General features: G+C 42.6%; 1 protein-coding gene across 2 annotated transcripts; it reads left to right on the top strand.

Moving 5' to 3' along the window:
• Positions 1-2,767: 2,767 nt before the first annotated feature.
• LOC118788269 (tropomyosin alpha-1 chain) lies at positions 2,768-17,808 on the top strand. 2 transcript variants are annotated; one of them, XM_036544224.1, is made up of 10 exons: positions 2,768-3,014; positions 3,842-3,967; positions 8,691-8,824; positions 9,698-9,815; positions 10,126-10,196; positions 11,075-11,150; positions 11,549-11,611; positions 11,774-11,843; positions 12,947-13,025; positions 14,625-14,837. In XM_036544224.1, exons 1-10 carry the CDS (start codon positions 2,901-2,903, stop codon positions 14,626-14,628), a joined length of 855 nt encoding a protein of 284 aa, XP_036400117.1. In that variant the 5' UTR covers positions 2,768-2,900; the 3' UTR covers positions 14,629-14,837. The 2 variants fall into 2 exon arrangements, with proteins under 2 accessions (XP_036400117.1, XP_036400118.1); XM_036544225.1 differs by lacking the exons at positions 12,947-13,025; positions 14,625-14,837 and adding an exon at positions 17,180-17,808.
• The last annotated feature ends 1,203 nt before the right edge of the window (positions 17,809-19,011 follow it).

The following is a 19,011-nucleotide window of genomic DNA, read 5'->3' as shown; positions in this document are numbered from 1 at the left end:
AAGCAAGCCCTTGGCCTTCAAAACATGTGTCTCTTCCTGGATCAGTTTACAGTGTCTGAAGTGAAAAACAGGCAGAAAAAAAAACATGGCTATTATTTTCACAACTTTCCGTTATAATGCGAGGCCCCTTCAGCAGAAATATGTGCCTGGCTGCCCAGCATGGCCGCATTAAAAGATTTTAATATTGAGCCTGTCACTCAGAGGCCATTGCACATTGCTCTAGCATGTTTATTCATTGATTAGAATGAACTATGGAGAGCTTATTCATAAATTAAAGCTTGCACAGACAGACGACTTGCACCAAGAACCAGTGCTGGGAGAGTGAGGCTTCATGAATGCCGTAATGGGTGGAGCTATAATGTGCTGTCAATCACTGATCAACCAATCAAATGACTGGGTAGAAAATCAACCTAAATTGCTTGTAGCATCACCACACATTTGCTATTTTTGTTCCTTCTTTGATCAATGTAATTGAGTCTTATTTATAGTGAACTATTTACTGAAATGTTATTCCCTCTCATGTTCACTAGTGACCGTTGCCTGATCAGAGGATCAAACATAATCCTCTCTAAAACAGCTAGAACTTAACTTTCAGCCACAAACCAAGACAGTTTTTTTTCTCTTTTTGTCATAACTTAGACAAAAATGTCACCACATTACTCCTATAGCATAGATGAAGTTGAAAAGCTTTGGTAATGCTAAAACGAAGGTTCCATGTCCAATACAATTTCTACAACAGGCATAAAATGGGAACCAAAAGTAGGGGTGAAACTCTTATCAGTTCTGTCTGAGAGGTGTCTTCATTTGTAACAGTGATAACAATAAATAAAGTGTCCCAAATTAGCTGGCAAACTAGAAGGAATCGATGGGGAGTATTTTTGGGAAGTGTCTCACTGTGGCTGGCCTCGGCCACTTGGTGTGGTGCCTCGGCAGAAATGTACAGACTGAGGCAGGTGTTCTTAGGGGACGTCGATCCTAAAAATACACCCTGGAGGAACTTCAGAGCCAAAGGAGGGACAAGAGAAGACACAAGAAGCCTCAGACAGCACCCTGAGTTCTGACAATGATCTCCCCAAGAACGGAAATGAAGAATATTCACAGCATTTCACTAGCCCTCCCTCTTCTCAATTTCACAAGGAGGGGATATGTGAAGTACTGGGGCTGTAACTCATGGACTTTGAAATCCTGAAACACGAGCACATACATTTCATGACAAATATAAAATCAAATATAGCAATGCCTAAATGTAAAATGATTTTTCTTTAGTATTTAATTATTTTGACATATTTTGAACTGTATAGAAAAACCTCACCGTTGACCATCAGAGGGCTGAGCAAGCCAGACTTTGTTCTGTAAATGTAATATTGCATAACGTGAGGTGGCACTGTCCGTGTCTGCAGTTTACCGTGGAACAGAGAAAGAAGGTGAGCCACGCGATTACGCACGAACAGTGTTCTAGCGAGGGAGATTTTATTGTGCCATTTGTAAGCATGCTGACAGCTGCTTCGCACTACCCCCGTCTTAACTGTCACAGAGATGGAACCGTTGAAATACTTCAACACTTGTGTCTCCCGTAGAGGCCAATTTGATAGTGCCCATAGGCACTTGTGAACTAACGGCAAGCTTGATAAATTATCGCGGGGAATACATCAGTATCTAGTGGTGCACAGATTGCGAAGAATGCCTCAAGGGGCAAACCGACATGGTCATTTTCCTAACAGGCCTGGACCACTGACAGTGCACTTGACCAGAGATAACAGAACACCTCTCTGGGGGACAATAGCTGTCAGAGGGATTAGGGCGCTAATGCTTCTTATCAGCGCCCATTACACACTTTGCGTTTATGTAGGAGGGAGCCATTTGGCAGAGAGAGAAAAGTGGGATCTCATCTGTTCAATCACCAGTTGCAAACAATAACCGAGTAACACATTGGAATGTATAGGGATAACCCATGTTATAACTATTCAGACGTGAAATGGCCCATGTCCGTGTAACGTTTACAATGCGAAACACTCATTAGCAAGTGTTCTTTCAATTTAAAAAAAATCTGTTTTGCTTTAAAATTCACATTGTAAGAAACGTTTATAATGACAGTATAAAAAGTTGTGTGCAACTTTAAAAATCGACTTATATGGTAATTCGAAAATAGGAATGAGCATCTTTATCGATGAGAAAGATAGTTCATCTGCAAAGATGTAAAATCAAGCGTGCTATGTGCTAAATTTTATAAAATCGTAAACATTACAGTTACGTCCAGTTTCGGCAGTTGGGTTTACCCAATGTAAGACTGTAGTTCTGAAACTAACCTTTAAGCATGTGTACCCTTTAGTTCACATTTGTTATTGTAAACTACGTGTTGAATCGAGTCCACTCTTTTGTAGTATATTGACTTGCCGTAGCATAAACTTTGATTTAATTATATATGAGGTTTTCTAAAAAGGCCATTGGGGAGACATAGATTCATTCCCTCACCTCCCTCCGCATCTCCCAAGCGCACTGTCTTCCTTGCAGTTAACTTTTACAGTGTTAGAAATAGGAACAGACGTCTTGGGGGGAGGAGGAGGTTTGGGGGGGTTCCGTCTTACCCATCAGATCCCATATATAGTCATATCAACGGTCAAATGTCTGGGAACAGCGAATCGCCGAACAGATCCATAAAAAAAGAAGGGGCACGGAGAAGGAACCAGTGGAAGCCGTTTCCAAAAAAGTATTGGATGTCCAAAAGAATGCGGTCACCCCCTCGCGAAAGTACATATTTGACAGGGTACAATTCGAAAGAGCTCGCACTCCAGCTTGGCGTTCAGTCCGGCACAGACGCTCTGAAAGCTTCTCTCCGACCTACCTCTTCAATTCCAGTTCTCCTGAAGCACTCGGCGCAGCCGCCCAAACAATAAACAGCCATGGATGCCATCAAGAAGAAGATGCAGATGCTTAAGCTCGACAAGGAGAATGCCTTGGACAGAGCTGAGCAAGCCGAGGGAGACAAGAAGGCAGCTGAGGAGAGGAGCAAACAGGTCTGCATTTTTTATTTGGGGGAAAAAATCAAACTAATCGATTAGACAGCACAAATTCCGAGTGGCGTTGAGTGTCCGATACCCGTGAGTCCCAAGCTTACCGGATCACCTCTTCGGTGTGGATTAATAGCGATTTTATGGAAGATCATACGAAATAAGGAGCATAAACATACCATGTGAAAAACCAAAGAGTTCCTTGTTTATTCCTTTCCTCTCTCGTGTTTGGAATATTTTCATTTTTATGAGTCTCCATCATTTAAGAAAAGTTCTGACTTTGCTGAAGTCAGAAACTAGTTATATCAAGCTAATTTAATTAAATGGTACTTGATAGTGCATGGTTTACATTGTTGCCGTGGCTTTAAGTTTTGAGGGCGTGGAAAATATGAGCATTTAGCATTGATATGAGTGTTGTCGTTTTGATTGATGCAGGCTACTGATATTACAGATAAGCCACAGCGATATGGGAAATGAGTTCAAATGTATATTAATTAATGCGTTAATCTTGCATGTCTTTTAAAGCAGAATTCTCATTTATATGCATGTATAGTTAGAGGATGAGATAAGTCAGTTGGAAAAGAAATTGCGTGTCACCGAAGACGAAAGAGATAAAGTGCTTGAGGAGTTCCAAGCTGCTGAAGAAAAACTGCTCAGCGCGGAGGAGGTCGCCACAAAGGTACTTTGCCTGCTCCGGGAAGCTTTCCGTAACTTCTCTCTCTCTTTCCTCTCCCTCTGTCTCTGTCTGTCTGCGCCTCCGCGCTCCCTGTGCGCGCTCACGCACTCTGTTTCGCGCTGCACACCCCTTCAAAACGGCCCTCTAAAAAAACCAGCTCGAGGATGATCTGGTAGCTCTGCAGAAGAAACTGAAGGCAACTGAGGATGAGTTGGACAAGTACTCCGAGGCTCTTAAGGATGCCCAGGAGAAACTGGAACTGGCTGAGAAGAAAGCCACAGATGTAAGTAAAGAGGGTCCCTCAGAGTGCACCATTCCTGCAATTCACTGCTTCACCATTTCTCAGCCACGATGTCACTGTAAAAGTTTAAAATGACAGCGTTCGTGTACTACACACCATACACCGATTGCTTGCATGTAGAACATCTGAACTTAAGTGGTTAAATTCGCATAGCCAAACCGAGGTGATGAATACCTCCCGACCCAATATTCTTTCTAATTGTAATGCAAACAGTCTTTTAAATGGAAACCACGAACGGGCTGTCATTTTATGTGTTTTGTCTGTGCTTGTTTGTCACAGCACACAAGAAAAACTCAAATTTTCATCCTCTGTGAATATGTTTTGATTGACAGTTTTAAAACATCCTTAAGAGAAGCATATGTCCCAAGACACACATCTTACACCACTTACATACAAGTGCCAACTGAAAAAAAAACACACCAACGACTTCCAAAACGGAGATTCATGTATGAGAAGAAAACTTGCTAAATGTGCAGTCTCCTAACCGGAGAGCGAACTGGTGGTTAAATATAGCCCAGAGCTTTATATGGTCAAGTTAGAGCTCCCCCGTTTTGGCTGAGCCCCCGGGTTAAAAGGAGTGGCCGTTTAAAATTTCAGTGTATTACTTATTTCAAATATTTCACATAATTTACCAACATCATTATCAGTTAAGTTTTCAAATGCATTACATTACATACAAACTAAACCAGATGGTATTATCGGGATTATTTTTTCTGCATAGAAGTTCCTAGAAGTTTTGTACGTCGTATGTTCTCTAATTCATGTAACTTTCCATATAACAGCATACAATCGCATATTCTCCTTTTAAATGTGCACTTAATTCGACAGGGCATTTGTGTTGAGAACTGGGATTGGTTTTATGGAGGGGAGTCATATGGAGTTAAACGAAGATTTTTAGAGCAGTCTCCATAAAAGGAAAACTATGGCAACTATTTACAAACGTCCACGGACGGAGAGGACTCACCGCAGATAATTCCAGTTGAGGCAACTCAAGGAAAATACCAGACTGAATATCAGACTGACGCTACTGGAATGAAGTATTTAAACAGTAGTCGCAGCCACTGATATAATTAGATTTATTTAATTAGTTTTTAATAAATATTTTCCTATTTCTATAGCTTTTAGGTATGTCACTGCTGTAGTGTAGCAGCAATAACCCCATGCGTATTACACACCAGAATTCACTCATCATTTTCAAATCTGTATATAAAATGGCTTCGTCAGAATTCAGATAATACGTTACGAGTTATTGTCGTTGATTTTGATCATATGAAAAGTCATAATATAAGCCCCAACTGACAATGTAACTGACAGTTTACTTTCGTAAGTAAGGTGTGGTCATGAGGTTTATATTATAGAAATGAAACTTAGTCCTAAAGTAATTACGATTGATAAAATTCTAACATGTAATTTTCTCCTGGATAAGGATTACATAAAACAAAAAATGATTACGTAATAACCGTGTTTTTATAAACCTGGCATTTAGTGTTATTATATTTTAAGATCAGTTTACCATTTGTATAGACTTGAATCAATCAGTATTCTTAAAATGACCATTCTTCCCTTGAAATCTCGATGTCTTGGTGTAGGCTACCCATTCTCTGACTGCGACGGACTGAGCAGTGATAACCTGTATGTATTGTCTAATTTCTACCAGCAGAGGGAGCTCGATAGCAACGCACAGCTACTGTAGGAACGTATCATTGGAATGTTAATAGATAGGTATGCCGTTATAATTCCATTACTTATTAGCAAATGAACAATTATTCTTGCTACATAGCAACCATTTGCTCTGTAACGACAAATTGCCATAAATCAGTCTTTATTGTGATTTCATGAGTTCTCGCCAGGGGTTTGGCTATGAAAACAAGGCTACTTCCGGTATTTAGTGTGGCGGTTGCTGTGCGTCTCCTAACTAGCAAAGAACAGGGCAGATACTTTCTTGCAACATTAGCAAGTAACTGGGTGATTGCGCTCGGTGCGAACATTAAGGAAAGTGTTTTAAAGGACCTCTGGAGAGATAGGGTTTATTGCCTAACAAAAATGGCAGGATTTACGTCGCTGGAAGCTGTAAAAAGGAAAATTAAAACCTTGCAAGAGAAGGCTGACGGTGCTGAAGAAAAAGCCGAGAGACTTCAAAAAGAATTGGATGTGGAAAGGAAAGCCAGAGAATCAGTAAGACCTTGTTAAAATAACGCAAGATAGTTGTAACAGTTAACGTTGTTAGAATTGTCTGGGGTTTTTTTCCCTAAAACAAACGTTGTCCGGTCGTGATACGCCTTTTCTTTCCTCCTGTGTGAGGTGCGCGCAGAATGATGGGTGGAAGCGAGTGATGGTGTGCATTGTGTATAGCGGACTTTTCGTGATACCCTCCAGTTAAACCTGGCGTGCTCGTCTCTGATCAACACTCGCTAACAGATTTACAATTAACATTAGTTGACATCGTAATGAGCAAACCAGCCCGCAAATCTACAGAGTTCTGAGTGGAAAACAAGGCAGATTATAAAGTGTTGCTTCTGTTGCAAGCAGGTAACAGCTGTGAAGTTCAGGGCAACGTTGTGCAGGCCTTTTCGGTGTAACTAGTTTGTTGCAAAGCTAGAACTCTCTGGTGTGAAACTGTGGAGAAATGATATACTTCTTAGGGTGAGTATGTAGCCTACTACTCATAAGAAACACAAAGAAGACTACCCTGGAAAAAGAAAATGATATAATTAAATACTTATAGGTATTGATGACTCCCAGTATTTAACTTAGATGCAGTGGAGATTTATATATATATTTTAAATCTTTTTAATGCAGACCTCTGTTTAACCTTGAATGTAACTGCGAAGGGCATAGCTGTACTCCATCATAAAGCCACAAAAGCACACATGTATAATAAATTACAATGGCGTGTTGTAAATTTAAAGTAATAAATTCACAAATGAGTAAAATAATCTTGATTTGATGACAGCATATGCACAAAGACATCAGCAAAGGATTATGACAAGCTTTGGAGTAGCTCCGCTGATTTTCACCACACTCAGCGAACACAGCTCTGCAGATTACGAGCCTGTCATGTACAAATGGTTTAAACTTTTTTTCCCTTGCCTTATAAGGCGAAGAGGCAGCGTAGCATGTTTAGGACATGCAGATTCAACCAGCTCTCGCAGATTACCAACCAGCAGCCACTGCAACAGGAAGTGCACGCTTTATGTTTGTTAGCCACAGGATCTGCCTGTGTCAGAACTGTCAGATGGTGTGAATGTATAGACAACTACTGCTATTAGCTTGGTGCAGTGTATATATATATATATATATATATATATATATATATATGTATATACACATATATATATATATATATATATATATACACATATATGTGTGTGTGTGTGTATATGTATATATATATACAAATATACAAATATATATACAAAACAAATAAATATTCTTTGTTAAACTTTTTTCATAAGCCGATCCTTCCTGTCTGCAGTGAAAGTGCAGGATGGACTCCCCTTTGAGTTGTGCCACAAACTAGGGTGCCATTTGCATTTGGTGAATTAGGTTCAGCGGTCAGTCCAACAGCGTGAAACGACAAGATGTGTCGCTGGCGTTCGGCCTTCGGCTTGCCCCCTCTGTGGGGACAGTGTTTGCCATATATTTTTATTAAGGGGAGTATCACAGGATCTTGAGTCATTTGAATGAACACTAATAAGCACAGGGTACATTTGCATTGACTGTGAAAACAGTTTTGTTTTGAACTGAGTCAGTGGACAGAATAGGCTGGGTCTTCATCTGCTGTTACTGCTGCGTAGCCATTCGGTGCACATTGACAACATTGTGAAAATCAGTTAAACGGCAAAACATAATCCCATTTTGTAGCTGGTTTGATCCACCCTTAACGCCTGGCCGATCCTCCATGGCGGGCGCTTTGCCAGTGTAATCCCCATTAGCCTGCCGCCACTCCCAGCCAGTTCCCTGTTTGTGTTGTCTTAGGGGTCCTGTAATAAGGTCCATAGAGCTGCCCCATTTTTGCCCATTAGTACTGTTGCTGGTACTCAGGGCATGTGAAAGTTTCTTGGACACAGAAGGAATCTCCTCAGGTAATGGGCTCAGGCTTTCCCCCGAGCCACTGCACAGCAACTGACCTGGCCACTGTTTTACTCACTGTTAGACTTCACTGACATTAGGCTGAACTAATGAAACCTGTGACGTTGGCAGTGATATCTTAATTAGAACTTTTCATTGCAGTTTGGCAGGTGTAGTCTTAGGAGCCCTTTTTCATATTCACTTCCGATTCATTCATGCATTCCTAACATACAGCATACACACACACAGAAGTGAAAGAAGCACAGAGATGAAAATGACGCTCATAGTACAACAGAGCACAGATGTGTGTCTCATGTCCTGTTGTGTGAATGTTGTGTTTCTGTTTTCTGTGTCTGTGTGTTCTGTTTGTGTGTGTGTGTGTGTGTGTGTGTGTGTGTTCATGTATGTGTGTATGTATGTATGCTGTATGTGCGTGATGGTGTGTGTGTTCTGTGTGTGTGCTGTTTGTGTGTGTGTATTCATGTATGTGTGTATGTATGTATGCTGTATGTGCGTGCTGGTGTGTGTGCGGTATGTAAGTGTGTGTAAAACGGGTGCCTGAGCAGGTGTGTCCTCCATGTGTGCAGACGTACTCCTCCCCCCAGTCTCACTCTGAGCTGTTGTGCTCCCCTAGGCTGAGGGTGATGTAGCCTCCCTGAACAGACGCATCCAGCTGGTTGAGGAGGAGTTGGATCGTGCCCAGGAGCGTCTGGCCACTGCCCTGCAGAAGCTGGAGGAGGCCGAGAAGGCTGCTGATGAGAGCGAGAGGTGTGTGCGTGTCTGTGTGTGTGTGTCTGGAGGGCCCCCTGAGCTCTGCTACTCTGTGGTGGACTCGCTGCTTCCATTATGGCTGCCACCACAGGCAGGACCCCGATCTGTTTCAGTTTTAGAAGTGTTAAATCACCTGCCCCACTTCCGCCCCATACATCCCTGAGCCACAGAGGTGGAGTCGTTTTTACAGGCTTTCATTCTGAAAATGAAATTTTTTTTTCCTTATTAAGCAGGCCCACATCCTGTACAAACAGGAAGCACTTTTTTTCTCATAACAAGCAGCTAGACAATCATATACTTATACTGATCCTGTTGATTTTTGAAGAAAAGTGAATTAATTGAGGAAGGCAATTGAGAAATTGTGAGTTTTTTTTTCCCTGATACGTTACAGATATACTGAATCATATGTGTCAGGTAGGCTCTTACTGAAAGGCTGGAGAAAGCAAAGGCCACCTTTCAATCAGGGAGTACAAATGATCCCATTTATTGGCCTGAACAAACGGGGATTGTGTCCGGAGACAGAACAAGGTCCTGAGTAATTGGTGATTCACTGGGCACAAGGCAGTGTTTTTACGCCTTTGTCTCCCCGAGAAGCAGCCCCGCTGTATCGCACAGAACAGTGCATGGACACAGACACAGACCCACACATGTTAATACAAATACAATACAGATTATGTTACAGATTTCTACTAATGTCAGTGATGCAAGTTAAGTAGATGTTCTGTTGTTTACATTTTGAGCAGTCCCAGGGGGCTGTAGATGGAATGCTTAGTAACAGGGGTAGAATTTTTGATTGTACTGTGCACATTCTTTATCAAGATAGACAATCTTTGCTGACGCATTCTGCCTTTCCGCCTTTCTCACCAACAGAGGCATGAAAGTCATTGAGAACAGGGCGACCAAGGATGAGGAGAAGCTGGAGATGCAGGAGATCCAGCTGAAGGAGGCCAAGCACATTGCTGAGGAGGCTGACCGCAAATATGAAGAGGCGAGTTCCCGCCCCGTTAGCAGGCCGTTGGGCTGCTGCTGTGGGAGAGCCCCAGGGCTCCAAACCCTGGCCTGTTGCTAGTGGCCAAAACCCTGTACATCTCTGAAGACTTACCACATCTCTCATGCACTGAATCCATTCTGTCGTTGTTTGTGAGGTAGAGTGGTCTCCCACTCTACTTGGATTTGATTCATGTCGCTTTCTGAGAGGTGGAGACGCCAGGTGGGCGTGGCCGGCGAGCAGGCGGGGTGTGTGTGTGCGCGTGTATGCGCGTGTGTGTCTTGATGCCCGTGTTGGCTGTGCGTTACAGGTGGCCCGTAAGCTGGTGATCATTGAGGGTGATCTGGAGCGTACTGAGGAGCGTGCTGAGCTGTCTGAGGGGTGAGCGCTTCACGTCTGCCCGACACCAGCCCCCGCACGGGTCCACCGACCTCGCACGTCTGTCCGATCTCACACATTTCAGCCGGGCGGTGTGAACCTGCTCTACACAAACCCTACTGAGACTAGATGTTCGATTTTTCTGAGCATGTGACTCGGACGAGTCCTACACACTGCATGTACAGTTGAACTGCATGTTTTTTTTTCTTGTTGTGAATGGCCTTGCGTTTGTTGCACTCGCTAACAGACGGGCACGGAAAGCGGAGGAAGAGCTAAGAGTTTTGGAGCAAATCTTAAACTCGTTAAACGCCTCAAAGTTACAGGTACTTATAAACTAACTTTCTTTGTAGCTGTGTCTCCTCCAACTAACTTGCCTCCCGTCGCTTCCCAGCCATAGGGCAGCTCACCTTCTCGCCTCACCTGCATTCTCTTCGGTTTGCTTAGCCTTTTTTTTTCCCAGTTCCAGTTTGCTTTCACATTTCTGTGCAGATTTTTGCGCGCAGTTCACTCTAACCCAGCAGGAGGCATGCACGTTCGATGCTAGCTAGTAAACGACATTAGCGCTCTGCATCACTTAATGCATGTGCTTAAAAGAAACCAGGAAAGTGTCTGAAATGGGATTTTTTTCCCCCCATGATGTTATCTGTGACACTGCAGTGTGATGTAGTTAGTAACTGCATGCCATTCCTGCTGAGTCTGAGTTGCTTCCTTCTGTTCCCTGAGTTTTTACTCATTTTGTTTTGTTTTTCGCCCTGTCTCGCTGTCCCTCGCTGGCTTTTCTTTCTTGTCTTTGTCCCCGTTTGTCTGAACCCCCCCCCGCCACTTCGCTTCCCCCCTCTCCCCCGCCTCCCGTCCTCTTCATCCCCTGCTTAAAATGCCAGCAAATGCTCTGAGCTTGAGGAAGAGCTGAAAACTGTGACCAACAACCTGAAGTCACTGGAGGCCCAGGCCGAGAAGGTAGGTCCAGGCCCGGCTTGGGGCCCGCTGTAGAAAACCCTCAGTCCCCCGCGGCAACCGAGAACGTCGAATGTTGAGTAAGGGACTGACTGAGGGTGACTTTAGACCTCCACTGCTTGGCACTATAGATGCCATTTGTTTCACATGTCTGTATACTAAATTAGTAGCATACTTAGTAGTAGTTGGATATTCTTTAGGTCTCGCCTCTTAATATTTAGTGATTAAAGTGGGACAAGGTCTAGGGTAATGTTTCATATTGCTGAAGTATAGTTAGACAGGGAGGTCTATTGGCTCCTTGTGTTGAGTCTCCTCGGCCTCCCCTTGAAAGGGGCTCTTAGTGCATCTCCGGTTCCCTGTGCAACTGCCCCTCTGACTCGCCTTCCCTTATCTGTCCACAGTACTCACAGAAGGAAGACAAGTACGAGGAGGAGATCAAGGTCCTCACCGATAAGCTTAAGGAGGCAAGTCCACCGCACTGATAAGCAATCTTTCCTGGGCGTGCGTGCGTGAGTGAGTGAGTGAGTGAGTGTGTGTGTGTGTGTATATGTGTATATGTGTGTGTGCGTGTTTGTAGTGGGAACTCCTGAGTCTGTGTTGCTAAAGGCCTAACTTGTGCCCTGCAGGCTGAGACTCGTGCCGAGTTCGCTGAGAGATCAGTAGCCAAGCTGGAGAAGACCATTGATGACCTGGAAGGTATGACTTTCTTTCAACCTGCTTTCAAGCTGCAGAATTTGTGCAGGGCGTTTAAAGTCTCTCTACAGTGTTCCTCCACAGTGATGTGGTTAGCATCGCTCTCACAATTACAGCATTCTTTCTTCCCACTGAAATCCTTCATGCCCAAAGGAACAAGGCCAGCACTCTGCCTAGCTTTTCTCCTTTCTCTTTGCTGTTTTCCTGTTTTTCCTTTATGGTAGTTACTTGGGATTTTTCCATAGAAATGGGAGCATCAGTAGCATATTAATGATAGTGCTCAAATCATACACACTACCCTGTGGTGACCCCTCACAGTGCTATTTCTTGAGGTGGTGTAGTTGATTTGTCAGTTTTAATAATTTGTCAGTTTATTTTTTTTTTTGGTTTGCATTTACCTGCCTGAATAATTTACTTTGATGTGTTGTGTATTAAATGTTTTAAACATTGGCCTTTTGTTCCATGGGCTGACTGATGTGATTGTCCATAGGTTAAGTAGGTTAGGGTATTTTTTACCTAGACTAACAAATTATCTTGTATTCCCGAACAACCCCCCTCAGCGGTGTTGTTTTCAGAGGACAGAGTTGGCGGATTTAGTTTGAATAGACCATACTCAGGGACCACAGTGTAACTGCAGATGGAGTCCAGTGTAGGTCAGAGTGCTGTGTTCTCTGGGCTGCTACCGTAGGCCGCAGTACGCGTGCCTGTAGGAATGAAAGCATTTCTCACAAAGCTGTCGCTCTAATTATGGTGGCTCTGGAAATCAGTCTCAGTAAAGCTTATGAAAGGAACTACAGAGCACGAGGGTGACGCGCATTTCCTGGTGCTCCTGAGGAATTTGACACAGCACCAGCTACTGTACTCATCACATTTCACTTCTGTTCTGTCCTGTTCCCTGATAACCTTTTCTTTTTTTCCTTTTTTCTACTCTCTCTCTTTCTCCATCTTTCTCTCTCTCTCTTTCTTGGGGTTGTCTGTGACCTTGCTGTCACCTATGCGGCTGATGCACCTGGATACACCTCCTCCCTCCTCCGTCCTCCTATCCCCCTTTCTGCCACCCTCCCCCCTCCCCACTGCCACGCCATCTTCCAACCCCCACCCACTAGATGAGCTGTATGCCCAGAAACTGAAGTACAAAGCCATCAGCGAGGAGCTGGATCACGCACTCAACGACATGACATCCATGTAATGCCATCTGCTGTGTCTGCTTGTGCCTCTGTCCCCACCCCCACCCCCACCCTCCCAACCCCCACCCCCACCGATAACTCGCTTTACTACAACTACCTGTCCCTCTCACAACTGTTACCCCCCTCCCTGCTGGACCCCTCTTACCCAAGAATCATCTGCCGCTGCTGTGGGCACATTGGCGAAACAGTGGCTTGGGCCTTTGTGCTGCAGCAGTTGCATTTTCACCAGCCTGTTTTCTAATCCCGTGAAATGACTGGCTACTAGAGAGAGATTAATACCCCAATGCTTGAGGCATTTGCGGTGGGGCCTCGCCTTCATATCACACTCTGTCTCTGAGATGGTTGGTTCCCATCTGGTCACACACATAACCATGATTCTGACAGGTTCTGAAGAAATGCCTTTTAAATGACAGAATTCCTAACATCAGCATGGGGCTCTGTGGCGTAAGACCGGGGCCCCCACGGCAAGCAACAGTGAAATAATTTAATATTTCCAATTTGTGATGGTAATCAGAGATGTTGCTTGTGTAACTGGAACATTGCGTAATGGAGAGTCTTAGTCATTGACTCAACATTTATTTTTATTTTTGAGTTTTTCTGTAATAGTACTTTTTGCAATAGAAAACAAACACTGCTTATATAGTGGATTGAGGGGATTGTTTCAAATCTTTGTCAGCTCAAAATCTACAAGAATTTTTTTTTGTCATTTACAAAGTATTTTGTTAGTCCTTAAAGATTGCATGCTGGGGTCTGCTGAAATGCAGTAGAGCTGTAAGAATTTCAGGGAAAACCTTGGGCTTGGTTGGTTTCAGCTGGTACTTTCTGAAGTGAAAACTGTTTTTCCTTACTAACATTGTCTACTTCAACTCTGAAGAGAGACTCTGCATGTAATTGAAGTGAATTCTGTTCTGTTGTAAAAACACGTTTGTGAACTGTCTCTTCTGAAATGGGTGCTTCTGTGGGGTGTGTCCCCTGTCTGAACCAATCAGAAAAGAGATGTAGTATGGCTGGCACCACTGGTTGGACTGAAGAGTCCTGTGGTTTAAAAGGCACCCTTGGTTGTTCAGTGAGAAAGTGGACCCAAGGGAAAGTATTTAATTGGAAAGTACTGTCTACTTGGTCTGCCTTTGGTACATCCAACTAAATACTTTCCCAGGGACTTATGTTCACATTCTTACTGACTTTTTATTGCCTTTACTGACTTTATATATGAGCTCTAAGCATATATTTACAAGATATTAACTTAAACCGCTCAATGTTTGAGAGGACAGCCCTGGGTGCTTTCTTAAATCCTTTATCAAGCAGTTTTCCTCCATAATTCATCAACAAAAAAGAGCAAACCTTTGTTTCCCTCTTGAGCGTTCCCAAGGAGTTATTGGTTCACAACACAGCCTGTGAGATGTGATTGACTTGTCAGACTCTGAGGTGTCCCCGTGCCACCCCCTCAACCCCCCCCCCACCCCACCCCACCAAACCGGACAATGCCACATGGCATTGTGGCTCTGTTTGCACCCCGAGTGCTGTGCCATTCCGTTTCAACCCCCCACGGCCTCCTCCGTCACACTGTCTCTCTACCTTTTTTTTTCTCCCTGCACAGATAAATTGTGTACTCTGCAGATCACAGACGCCTCCTGCCGGCTGAGCAGTGTCTCTCAGCTTTTTCCCCTTCTCTCATCTCTGCTTCTCTTTCACTTCATCGCCCCCTGTGTCAAAGCCCGGCTGCCATCGCCGAGCTCTTCATCTCTTGTACAGAACGTTTGAGAACATTTTGCTTGATGTAAAATAAACTTCCTTCCATCTATGTACGCTATATCTCTCTCCTCTTAGTTTTTTTCCTGTTTCCTTCTCTGTTGGTTTGTTTGGTGTGTTCTTCAACTCCCCCTCCCTTTTCATTTGATTTATTTGTGCTTAATTTATTGTTGAGTGGCTTCAATAAATCTAAGGAGCTCCGCTCACCAGCTCATGTTTTCTTTTAAATATTCATTGAAATGTTACAGTCCTGCATCCACACACATATGGTTTACAGATAAGTTTAATTAGGAAGGATATACAGTAGTCCTGTATTAGATGTTGATTTTGACAGATTAATTTTTGAGTAGCCTGCTTCTTCCTCATATGGACACACACACACATAAAATGTTTTCTGAAATGGTCAGCCAAAATTTAGAGAGAGTAAACAAATACTAATATATTGATTATATATCAGTATTCTCTGAGGAATGAATGCCAGTGTATCATGACTGTTGCCAAAAAAAGTCGAATGGCAAGTTTGAACAGTTGACAGGGCACAATTTAGAAGATTTAGACTTGGCATTAGAAGCAAAGCCCACTGAACCACATTCATAAACAGGGGAAGCTTCATGAACACTGAGGCTGACCAGATTTGGAGTGGCAAGTATTGGCATCTTTCTGCAAATATTTATGGAAATCACATGGAATCACTAATGGAATCACTCCAAACAGAAGCGCTGAGTGTGTTGTAAGTGAATCTTTGCTCCAGATTGAATTACTAACTTAACCCCCTTTACAGATTATATAAAACAAATTCAGAGGTACAATAAGATTCAAACTTACAGTTTGCTTTAATTCTCTCCCCATGCCCAACATGGGCTGTGCACTTATAGCATCATTAGTTGGGTAGCTGTAAACTGGTTTACTGTCATGCAGAGGTGGAAACCTTATGGACCACTTGCCTTGCCAAGTCCACAGGAACACTAGACCACGTGGTTTTCTGATAGATCCTCACTACTCAGCTGGTTTCTAAAAGGGCTGCAGCGTCCACAGGGCTACTCTCCCCCCGGTCCTGAAGGGCTGCAGTGTCTGCATGTCTTATTTCCAGCTTGGCTCAAACTCTTGACCACCTAATTTAGCTAGTTCTTTTGAACATGTTACGAGGGCTGGTGCTTTAGATTTGGGAGCATTAATCTGTCTGCTGGGTTGTGGGGCAGCAATACGGAGTAGTGGTAAGGAGGAAGGCTTTTAACCGAAAGGGTGCTGGTTTGATTCCTTGCTGGGACACTGCTGCTGTACTCGTGGGCAAGGTATTCTACCCATAGTTGCCTTACTAACTGTCCAGTAATGTAATATAATGTTTGTGGCCCAACATGACTGTGGTGGAGTAGCCCTGTGTTGCCACACTGTTTTCTCTCTTACTATAAGGCTTTGTACAGACTTGCGTTTTTATGAATCGAATGCGGTTTTTCACACACCTCCTCCTGAATATGGTTTTTGCTGGCTGTAACTGTAACTGGCATTAGTGTCTGAGCTGGTTTCAGTCATTCCTGCTTAGACCTGGTGGTAGATTTGTAAAAATGAACAACTCAAAGGAACCAATGAATGCCTGAGCCGGAGCAAAGACCAGAATCCCTGTGGGTTTCAAGTGGACTTCACTAATGTAGAGGTATCAGTGATGCAAGTGTCTCTGCAGCTACCCAGCAAACATCAGAGAGTAGTTCTGTTGAAATAGGGTTTAGAGATATTGCAATCTGCTCTCCTCTGGCTGCTTTGTTCTGGTTTCCATCAATGACCTTGGTAACGGTACTGCTGTATTCTGTCAAAAGTAGGGGTTATCGTTAAGAGGAACAATCCCATTAACCACCAGGAGGTTTTTGCTTATTCTCCTCTGTACTTACACTGCCCTGATCTCTCTCTCTACCTTCTTTTATTCTTTATCCTGCTTTCCAACTGTCCAGATCACCTCTACCAGCAGCTTGAGGAAAATCACCTCGTTTGTAATGAACTAAGACTGCCTTTGAATAAGTAACTGGTTTGAATTGGTTTTTTGCACTTTTTACCCTGCAGTTGTCTATATTATAATGCTTCCAAGGGCCCTGTGGCTAATGGTTTGAAAGAATAATGCATCTTAATGGGTTAAAGTTGTTTTTTAATACTAAAAAAGGCAATGCAGGAGAAGGGAAAAGGAAATGAACTAACTACACTGTGAGTCAGGGATAGTATGTAATGGTTGTGCACATGCCTGGAATATGCACCCATTGATAGCGACTGGAATGCAGTTAAATGGAACAGAGCAGTATATATTTGACTATATTTTACTGTAATGCATGCCCAGACAGTGCTGAGTGTATACTATCAATGATGTCCTTATGTAAATGTTAATATAATTTTTTTTATTATTACTTGGTATTCTAACAGAGAAACTTTCACAAGCTAAAGAAGAAAACCTCGACTTGCACCAGATGTTGGATCAGACTCTAATGGAACTGAATAACATGTGAAGGCCTGTGCTTTGTCCCCCATTCCTTTTCCTGTTTTGTTTTTGGTTTTACTTGCACCTCGCACGCCATGACATCCCCCCACCCCACTTGGTGGGACTCGAGTAACTAGAAGCTTTGCATTCACCGTCCTGCTTCCATTGGAGCCCAACGAAGGCACACGCCCAAGAGGAGGAACACTAGCATTCATACACGCGCAACGTTTCAATGATGTCTGCATTTTGTTAACAAAAAGGGTCAAGGTTTTTTTTTCCTTCTGTCTTTTTTTCTGTCTTTTTTTTTTTAACAAATTCAAGTGGAATCACTTGTGCCATTGTGCCATGATTTAATGTGTTTTTTTTTCTTTATCTCCTCTTGAAAACATTTGATACATCCCAGATTCACCCCAGATGCATTGTGAATACAGTAGTCCTCCTTGAAAAAACAAAGATGAAGGAATTTGCACTTAATTGTAGATTAAACCTCATATTATGCACGTAAATTGCTCATGTAGGTCAAATTCTGACTAACGCCAGCGGTTTGTTGAAGGTCAGTTATTTTTATTTTATTTGTTTTCTTTTTTATACTTAGTATTTCATTTTTAAATTCTCCTTTTCAAATGTGTGTGTACATTGGATAAACCTACTGTCTATATGTATGCAGGTGCTACTGTGAAGGCACACCTATAATTAAATAAGGATTTTCAGAAGTACTTCAGACTGTACACATCAGTCATTCTTCATACTGTAGCTGTTTTATAATAGCTGCATGCCATTATTTATTAATGGTTAGAAAGGGATTCATCTTCAGTTCGTTCTATAGTTATTTCACTTTAAAAACCTGAAACTTGTTACAAAATGTACGGCAACATTCGCTCTCAAAATGTGTTTCATTTTCTCCTTTAAGCTCAGACCAATGTTCCCAAAGGTTTTTCCATTTGGTTAAAAATGATGAAGACATATTTAGTAGTGCCTTTTTACACATTTGAAAAGTATGCCATATATTAAATGTACAAAGTTAAAAACTTTAAATAAAAACACTTTTTTGGAGGTTTTGTAGAATGTGTAAGATTTTTATTATTATTTTTATGTTGTTTTTCTGCTCCAATGAAATGCATAATCATACTCTCTCTTTCCCTTTTTTCACAATTTGTGAATTATCGGAGCTTCATTCACTCCATTCTAGGAATGATCAACTCTCTTAATTGCTTTAAGTCTGGAAGCTGTGCTAGCAATCTAAAACCTTTATTTTATGTGAGTAGGGAAATTCAAATTCACAATTTAGTTGTTTGGTGAATAGGTCAGCTTTGTCTTTGCCTTACCAGAACTATACTTTAAACTGCATTGTATTTCATAGAACTAGGTGTCTCACTGATCAAAGATGTAGAACAGCTCAGTCTCTATTTGCAAAAGAATGATTATGAGTGTAATCACAGTTGTGTCCTCTTGAGTGCTTGGTAACAGGCACAGCACTTTGATATAGTGCTTATTGACTCAAGAGTCTCTCCAGTTACAAAAGAATATATAACCGATATTCATATGTAATGTTTCAGACTTCAATGTTATGTAGATAGATGATAAATATGGCCCCAGGGGCCACTGGAACATGCCTCATAAGAGCAGTGCTTTTATTGTGTAAGACACTGCTGGTAAAGTCTGGGTGAACATTAGATTAGCGGTGGGACTGAAAGAGCTTATCAGTGTTTCAACAAGCCATTGCTGAGTGTAAACTGCCACAGCTCGATACCCGCTTATTGACTGCAGACTCGCGGCT

Source organism: Megalops cyprinoides, chromosome 13 (assembly GCF_013368585.1).
Source record: "Megalops cyprinoides isolate fMegCyp1 chromosome 13, fMegCyp1.pri, whole genome shotgun sequence".
NCBI classification, from domain to species: domain Eukaryota; kingdom Metazoa; phylum Chordata; class Actinopteri; order Elopiformes; family Megalopidae; genus Megalops; species Megalops cyprinoides.
The sequence above is the reverse complement of the archived record's forward strand: the minus strand, read 5'-3'. Positions and strand labels throughout refer to the sequence as shown.